The following is an 8,777-nucleotide window of genomic DNA, read 5'->3' as shown; positions in this document are numbered from 1 at the left end:
GAAAACTGCACTCAATTATTTTTTTTTTTAAAGGAAAAATAGCAGCAGGATGTTGCAAGTTTTAGCTTGTGGCGCTGTAGTTTTCCCCGGTCTTTTCCTCGCCTTCAGGAGAATCCTGCCGGCTGTGTTCAGACACTGGAACGATGCCGACGTGGTGCTGGTCAGCGAAAGGTAAAAAAACCCAAAATACACACATAAAAATAATAATAAAGAAGCTTAATTTAATTTCTTACATAACGGTCAAGACGTTAGCTAAATGTTGTCTCAGTCGGTCAGGTGTAGCTAGTAGTAACGGTCAGTTAGTTAGCTGGTTAGCTCCACTCTTATATATGTTGTGTTTTATTTAAATGAAAAACAAATGCACTATTCTGTTTTTTATTTTTATTTTTAAAATTCTCGTTGCCTTTTAAAACGGGGCACGTCAAAGCGTGCAGCCGGGTTGTCACGTTTAAAGTGTATTTCATTTATTGTTTTATTGTGTGTTTAAGCTTTTAAAACAGGGAGAATGCCATGTACCTGAAAGCAGCTGTAAGTAGTACTAATCTGGGGGCTCAGAGAGGATTCCTATTTGGGTATTTCCTGTCCAAACCCTCAGCTTGAAATGTGCCTCATTTTGATTAAAACACAACCATTTAATTACCATTTCTGCTGCTTCCAGAAGTTGGGAACGGCTCCTAACTAATGTGTAGTTTTCTAACTGGTGGGTGGAGGGTTAAGGGTGACTTGTTCACATGTCCGGCCCAGTTCTGGGCTCATTTCTACCCTGTCAGGTCTGGATAATCCTCCCCAGAGCTGACTTAGCCGTGCAGGGGAACAAACCCGAGTCCTGAACATTTCAGCTGACGGACAGAGGCCCAGGGTTTGACACGCACCGTCCGTCCTGTGTTGTTTCAGCTCCCCTGCCAGGATCGTCCTGCCTGGGCTTTGGTAGCCTAATTTGCACAAGTTTGCAAAAAGAAAAAAAAAAAACAGCCAACACACGATTAAAAATGTCTGCAACAAATAAGAGGTGCTTTCATGGGCCGTGACCTCACCATTCGTGCCGTTAAATGTAATAAAAAGTCAAAAACGTTGAAGTTGATGAGGTGAAACATTCAGGGTGGTTGTGTGGAGCACTTTCAAGCAGTTAGTGTCTTACCAGCAAGACCGACCGATCCTGCAGGAAACAGGAAGACTGCAGAGGTCAATGTTCGGCCTGTCAGCATGTGGAGGCAAGCAGGGGAGCATGGGATGGAGGGACCCCAAAGAATGGTCCCAGTGCTGGATTTCATTTCTCTCTCTCTCCCCCCCCCCTCATCATGGAAGCAGGTCGTTCAGGTGTTGATTCACGTTTAGCTGCAGTTACTTATTTCATGTGATCACTGACGCACCACCTTCGGCTCACCTCCGGTCCTTTTGTCCCTTTCTGGGACAACCCAGACAGTTTACCCTTTAAGGATGACGCTACAAAAGGAACTAACGTTTAACTGTTTGTTCCAATAATGCAGAGAGTTGGTACAAGGACCACCGCTGGGACTGATGAAGCCGGAAGCAGAAGCCCCGAACAAAGGAAGCGTCCGCTCATATAGGTCCTAGGCTCCGCCCATTCCAGAGGGCCGGAGCATGACGTCAGTAGTTTTTTCTGTGGAGCTGGAGTGTAACTTAATCTGTGAGCGTGCGGCAACAATAAACTATTCACAATATGGCATGGGCTCGATACGGCCCATAAAGGCGGTGGAGCACATCTATTTCTCTTTAGTATTCACCTTTATTTCAGGACATATCTACCAGTGCTTCAAAGAAAGGTCACGTGACGCCGTGACTGGGTGCTGGGGAGAAGGTGGGACCTAAATAAGAAAATCCAACATGGCAGCTCCCGTAAACCGGATCCGAATGGTTTCAGTTCTCAACATTAGGAGGACCGTGGAGTCCGGTTATCAGCAGCCAGGTCCGTAGAACATGTGGACTTTCTGCGAGGGGGCGGGGGCGGGGGCGGGTTGGCTCAGAGATTTATGCCAACTCGGACTGTTTGGGGTGTAAGCACTAATGTCATGAAGGGATTTTACTCAGCTGTGCTGCCTCCTACAGTAAAACCTTACTGTACAGGTAGAGCATATAAATGTCCATGAAGGTAGAAAGGTTTGCCCCCCTCCCTCCCTCATCTGGGTGTTTTCTTTTACACATCTTGTTCTCTGATTTCGAGCAATCAGGTGGACGTGACGAAGCCGACAAACGTAAAACCAATCAGCTTATTCCTTCTTCTCATACATCACTCAATAAACATGGGTCCTGATTACAAACACAAATGTTTCAAAGCTGAAATTAGTTTTAATCTTCTTCACTTTTCAGTGTTTGACTTCTCACACCTTTATATTTTTACTTTTCACTAATTACAGAGATGTTTTGTCTTTGCAGCCCAAGGAAAACTTCCCCACAAGGTTTGTTTTGATAACTGGGTCATAACTGACCGTATCCTGCTCCAGTTAAGATACTGACTGTTCACAAGTACTCCACACAATCTCAATCAAAACAGACACCAGCCCTCTTTATCTACAGCAGCAGCTCCTTTAATTTTTTACTTTTCATCATGTCAGAACTTCAGGTTAAACTCTCATCTCTTTAACTTATTGTAGAGTTTACCTGCGTTTAATTTGTCTTGATCGCGACAACAGAAGCAGCGATGAGGAAATCCCAGAGGAAAATTAATGTTGGAGGAGTTTTTAGATCACATGGACACAACAGGACCATAGTTTTAATGTTAGCTGTTAGTTAGACTGTTAATCTAAACTCTGGTTGAATGAAGGTTTAAATCAAATGAGTCAATCCTGTGAGGGAGTTTGAGACACTTGTGTGTTTGTTGGGATGAAACCAGTTTCAGTCGAGCTTTAGTTCCTTTTTGTTTGGTTTGTAAACTCAAAGAGGCTTTTAAATCATGTTGGTGGTTTAAAAGCAGGACCAGAACCAGCGTCACGTTACTAACATTAGTGACGAGTCAGCACGACGTCTGCAGCGGGTTCTCCTGCAAAAAAAAACGCCCTCAGGATTGTTTTCCTTATTTAACTGCTTTCTCTTACTTTCACCACTGTGATCCAAGTACTGCTTTATTTTTATTATAACCAGAAGGGAATCTATTGCTGTAGCTACTACCAGAATCAATCAGAAATACTCCATTTATATTTGTGAAAGTAACACTGGGTGGGTCATCTTTAATATTTGACTTCAGTGACCAGCTGGGTGTTAATTTATTATTAACTCTGTGTTGAATTTGACAGTTAAATCAGAATAGTGACAAGGATGCAGTTTTTCAGTTCAGCCGTTGAAGATTTTAGTCGTGTTTATAAATATTTGCTCTAATTTGATCAGAAACGATATTTTCATGTATTTCTACTCCACTCTTTACTTGGGATCACCTTCCCATGAGAAGAGGGGAATCCAGAATAAATAAATCCCTATTTTTTACGCGTCAGGTCTGTCAGGAAACAGGAAACTTGACCAATCTAAATGAGCTAATTTCTGTCTTTACTATCAGCTACATTTCAATTTTGTTTGAACTAATGTAAAGAGATGTTTGTGGCTTTCGTTGTGCTCTTTCTCAGCTGTTAGTTTTTCTGTTATTTTATGTATTTATTGTTTTTTGTGAAGGTCGAAACCTTTTATTTTGACCGTTTTCATGGCGCTTCCTGAACGATGTTTTGGTGTAGCATTTGCCCCTTTCAAAAATGACTTCACGCCAGGACTGGGACACTTTTGGTGGGATTTATGAAAGCATCGAGGAGGCATGGAGCAGGTTTGAAGTCACCCCGCTGCTGTTACGCCTCTGAGCCGTGACCATGGATGATATTAAGCTGTGAACCGGTGTTGTGATGACAGACTGTCTGTGGGATTTTACACATAAAGTGTCTGAGCTGCTCGGCCTATAAAAGATGACATCATCGCTGGACATGGCCGCCTCGATTGGCGTTTTATGGTCAACCAGGAGGAGCTTGTCCTTGCGGCCATCTTGCTGAACCGTTTCATGATGGGAGGCTATTATCAGTTATTTAGCTTTTCTCTGCTGTGGTCTGGTTAGTTGTGAAGTTAAAGTTAGTCAAAGGAGTAACTCTGTTCAGTGTAGTTGTTGTTTTTTGTCTTTTTATTGATTTCCAAGTTTAATTGTCTTTGTTGTTGAACTTTGTTGGCTAATTTAGTCTGGTTAGCTGTCCTCAATATAAGATTGGACAGACTTGAAGTCTTTTTTGCTTTTTCAAAAGCTAATTTAAAACTAAATCATAGATTAAAAGTAACTAAATGTTTTTTTTAAAACTGATTTTCTGAACAGTTTACACTTTAAATCTGAGGCTTTTTATGGTTTTATTACATGTAAGTCTGCATTGACCAGGTTAGGAAAGAAAGGTATAAGACATGCGTTGTCAATAAGTTTGATAAATAAAGAAAAGAACGCTACCATCAACAGAAATATCTGTAGAACGTTTTGTTGTGTAATTGATGAAGTCATCGACGTACCGAAGTGATTCTGCTGTGGTTGGGATGAGCAGAGACGGAAAGAGACATCCTTCTTCCCATGAAATACACTTTACCGTGTTTTTTGCCTCTGCTGTCACTTTCTTTTACTCTGCTGCAGCGCCCGTGCTCCCCTGATTACACAGCCTATTTACTGGAGGAGGGGAGACCGTCCGACACTTTTGACGGGACAGGGAAAGACCGAACGGTCCTTTGGAAGGAAAGAACAGAACAACGGCAGCGAGCCATTCCTCCCCTTTCCTCCTCCCCCTTCCTCGTTTTCCTCACCCCATCAAGCTCAGCGTTTCGTCAGCTGGGGGGGCAGGTGGGGAGGGGGTTATTGGCGGACACAATGAATGGGCTGTGCAGAAATCTGGGTCTTGTGACAGAGTATGCAACCGCACAGCCAGAGGAGGCAGCAAGGCATGAAGCTGGTGTGTGTGTGTTGGTATATTGAATTTGTTTGGACAAATAAGTTTTACTTAGCCCAGGAGTGGGCAACCCTGGTCCTCATGGGCTCCTATCCTCCACGTTTTACTGGTTTCTCTGCTCTGACACCTGATTCAAAGGTTAAATCACCTCTTCCTGTTCTGCAGAAGCCTGTTAATCAGCCAGTGATTCAGACCAGCTGTGTTGGAGTAAAACAGGACAGGAGCCCTCGTAGATCAGGGTGGCCCACCCCTGACGTAGCCTTTCCCAGCTCGTGTTGTCATTTTTCGGATTTAGTTTTTTTTTTTTACCTTCGGTGAACTGAATTGGTTCTGTCGTTGTGATGTAAATAACGTCACCAAATCATTTAAATCGTTACGGCAGAATTAACCGCCCAACTGATGTCTGGGGTTTCAAGCTGTTAGCATTAGCAGCTAAGTGTGCTAACTGACATTTTAACGGGAAACTTTGTTGTTTTTGTTTTGTTTGTTTGTTTAAGACAATATCCAGCACTTTGTTATGTAATGTTTTTTGTTAGCGTTTGTTTCCGTTCAAAATCTCTCACGAACCACTGGATAGATTTTAATGAAGCTTTCAGAACTCGTGGGTGCACCTCCACTGCTCAAACGTTTTCAGTAAACCCGATTCAAGATGTCCGCCACGGCTAATCACCTGTAACCAGTACAAAGATGGCTGTAACTCAACCGGTTTTATAGATATTGAGCTGAAGTTTGGCATGGTGGTCGCTGAGAGTCATTCTCAGCAAACACTCCCAGCGTTAACGGATCGCTCGAGATGTCTCAGTGTCACCTGAGGTTGGACCGACTCATCTCCTCCTCCAGAAAAGTTTGTTCTTTTCTTTAAATTTAAATTAACATCAATGCTGTTAATTTAAATTTAATCTACTGTGTTAGGTGACAGGAACTGCGGGGAGTTGTCTTTTTACTGGTTCAAAAAAGCAAAATGTCCTTTTTTTTTACCCAAAATTTAGAAATTGTGTTTCCTGGTTTGTAACCAGTTTTGCCTGGATGTTGTTGGTCGTAAACGTCTAAAAACCCACGGATGTTATCAGCTCCTGGTCGGGTCAATTTCAGCTGCTTGTATCCAGAACCCCATCATTCCTCAGGTCATAACTCATGCGTTGTCTCATGACTGTAGATGAGAGTTGGACCAGAAACTGGAGAGTTCTTCTTCTTCAGCTCGTCGGACTGGAGCAGCTGATAGCCTCATCTATCCTCACGGCTGTTATTTAGCTATTGATTTTCAATGAAATGTGAAGTCTCAGAAATAAATATTCTTATTGTCCAGATTCACCCCAAACATGGCTGTGTAACCAAAGGGTTTCCAAACTTTTACTTTTTTTTTACATTTATTACTGGTTCTGACAGATTGTTTTCCAGAAGCAAAAGGAAAACAAAGATTCAGTTTTAAACTTAAACATGGCCATGAGATCATAAATACTCTTCAGATTAAAATAAAAGTCATTTCTTTGTGGCTCACCGAGGACTGAGTTGAACCGTCGCTCGCTGGTCATGGATGGTGGTTATGTAAAGCACAACCATAGGAGAAACATTATTTCTAAAGAAAACGTTGTGTTAAAGGGGCTATTATGGCTTGAGTGAGTGCGGGGGGGAATAAATTACATGTTTTTCGATTTCAAAGCAGCTTACTGTCGGTGCTGCCAAGCTGGAAAGCAGCCAGAAGGAGAGCTAGTCCAAGCTGAAACAGTCATTCATAGTTTTACCAAAAGTGTGACACGACCTGCTGTAAACTGAGGGGCAAGAATGCAAACTGAATGTTCAGTTGTTTAAAAAAAAAAAAAAACCAACATGTTGAGGTTACTGTAAAACACCGAAGTGCAGCTGTGAGTTTCCTCCTTCGCTCTGACAGCTTCAAAACAGAGACGTCCCAGCGTCTCTTATGTCACAGGTCTGTTTATAGAAGAGGAAAGTTGAGGCCGAGTGTTGCTAATCCTCTGATGGTGCGCTACACTCGGAGATCTGACCGCCTGGAGTGGCTCACCTGAACAAATACTTACACAGAAAAGTCAACAAATCAAACACAAGAAGTTGGTTTAGATAAAAAAAAAGCATTTCTTTTAACAGGATGTTCTTTATCGGACACGCTCGATGCTGAGGCTAAATACTTGCAAACTGCAGCACGTTAAACATTCAAAATAATATGTGAAAATTAAAGTGACACATTCCTGATGATGCTGCTAATTACAGCGAGACGAAATCTACGAAGAGAACTCAGACAGATAAACCAGCAGGTCATTAGTGGAGTTAATCTGTGTATAACTAGGTAAACCCTTGGTTTAACTCAACCGGCTCACTTTTAATTAGAGCCAACTGATGAGCAGAGCACCGAAGTGTTATATGTGACACACAAGAAGAAAAAACACCCAAGAAGTTTTCCTTTTATTAATCCTTTGTGTGTTTGTTTCTTTGCAGACTGGTGTCGTCCATCCATGCGCTCATGGCGACCACCGCGGGGGTCATCATCGTGTCATCGTGCCGAGGAGACGTCATTTATGACCGGTCAGTCTTTGACCTGTTGACCCTTTTAATGAGACATTCAGCACCAAACCTCTCTGAGTTTACTGACGTTTCAAACGGGTATTCTAGGAAGCATCTAAGGCCTCAGGACTGTCCCAGAGCAGGACAATTTGTGTCCCGGAGACACTTTCTTTTGTCCCAGAGTTCGACTGTTTTGAACCGTTTGTCTTTTGGTTTAACAACTACAGTTTAGTTTGGCTCAATTCTTGGTTTCGTACAAAAATTATTGCTAATTTTTAAAAAAAATCCTCTTATTTCTGTCATCTTGAGTCAGATGTCAGCCTCAGAAAGAAACAAGGATTATTTTAGCACTCAGGTTAGGATGATCCAGGATTTACTGTTCCATAAATATCCTGGAAGATAAAACCGCTGCAGGGCAGAGTCAGCTGGTAAACGTCGTGCCGTCAAGCTAACAAATCCCGCGGCTCTCAGATAAAACTCGCTTCCTGTCATCGCTAAAGTTTGCTCGTGGTTTTTCCAGAGTTCCCTACGCAGCCTCAGAAAGTCCAGAAAATATGGAATATGGTTTCCAGGTCACAGAACAAAGAAACATTAGCATTTCTGGACATTTCCGCATTTTCATTGGACCTCACTTGGCCAACATATGGCCTGAGGGCCAGTTTAAAATTTATGGATGAAGCTTTGTAAACTATAAACAACGTTTAAATCAAACATCTTGGACGTAAACACCTAAATACCTAAATGTTTAATCTCTCTGTATATAGTATCAATAGTATAGTAGTAGTATCTAATCTAGTGTAGTATTTCTAACCAACTTGTCCAAACAGGAAATGGAATTAAAAGCCTGGAAAGGTTTTCTAAAGTCTGTCAGGATGAATACTTGTTCCAGTTCAATACGCAGCCCTTTAATTGTTTTAATTAAGTCTCTGCGTCCCTCTGGAAACAAAACGTCTCTGGCCCAAAGGTAAGTGTGGTTAAATGACAAACACAGGACGGAGGCCGCCCAGCCCTGAAGCACTCACGGATTCTTCTTCTATTCTAAACAGACCAAAATCAACATTGAAACTCTCAGACGTGTCAGTCAGAAAAGGCTCTAACGTCTGCAGAAATCTGCGGGTTTTTTTTGGTGAAGTTTTGAGTTTTTTATGGAAGAATCTGTTTTTCTTGGGTCACAGAGCTCCTTTCCTTCAGATCAGAACCCTGCGTGTTAGCATAGCATTAGCCTCTGTGCAGTTTAGGAACGCTAGGCTAACGGTAGCCTTTTAATCCTCCTGAGTCAGCAGCCGGGCCCAGGCAGTCCCAGTTTTCAGGCTGCTAATCTCAGTCACCCCCTCCTCCTCCCCCCTCCTC

General features: G+C 42.4%; 1 protein-coding gene across 4 annotated transcripts in view; it reads left to right on the top strand.

The window, feature by feature from the left end:
* tlcd3a (TLC domain containing 3A) overlaps positions 1–8,777 on the top strand; it is a 43,199-nt gene that overhangs the window by 24,112 nt on the left and 10,310 nt on the right. For 3 of the 4 annotated variants that reach the window (XM_037979072.1, XM_037979073.1, XM_037979071.1), the window contains exon 3: positions 7,362–7,448. In XM_037979072.1, the coding sequence (XP_037835000.1) occupies positions 7,387–7,448 (62 nt within the window). In that variant the 5' untranslated portion in view covers positions 7,362–7,386. Of the gene's footprint in view, positions 1–26; positions 172–7,361; positions 7,449–8,777 lie in introns of those variants that run through there. The other variant, XM_017436726.3, reaches the window with a different exon arrangement.

Source organism: Kryptolebias marmoratus, linkage group LG13 (genome assembly GCF_001649575.2).
Source record: "Kryptolebias marmoratus isolate JLee-2015 linkage group LG13, ASM164957v2, whole genome shotgun sequence".
NCBI lineage: Eukaryota > Metazoa > Chordata > Actinopteri > Cyprinodontiformes > Rivulidae > Kryptolebias > Kryptolebias marmoratus.
The sequence above is the reverse complement of the archived record's forward strand: the minus strand, read 5'-3'. Positions and strand labels throughout refer to the sequence as shown.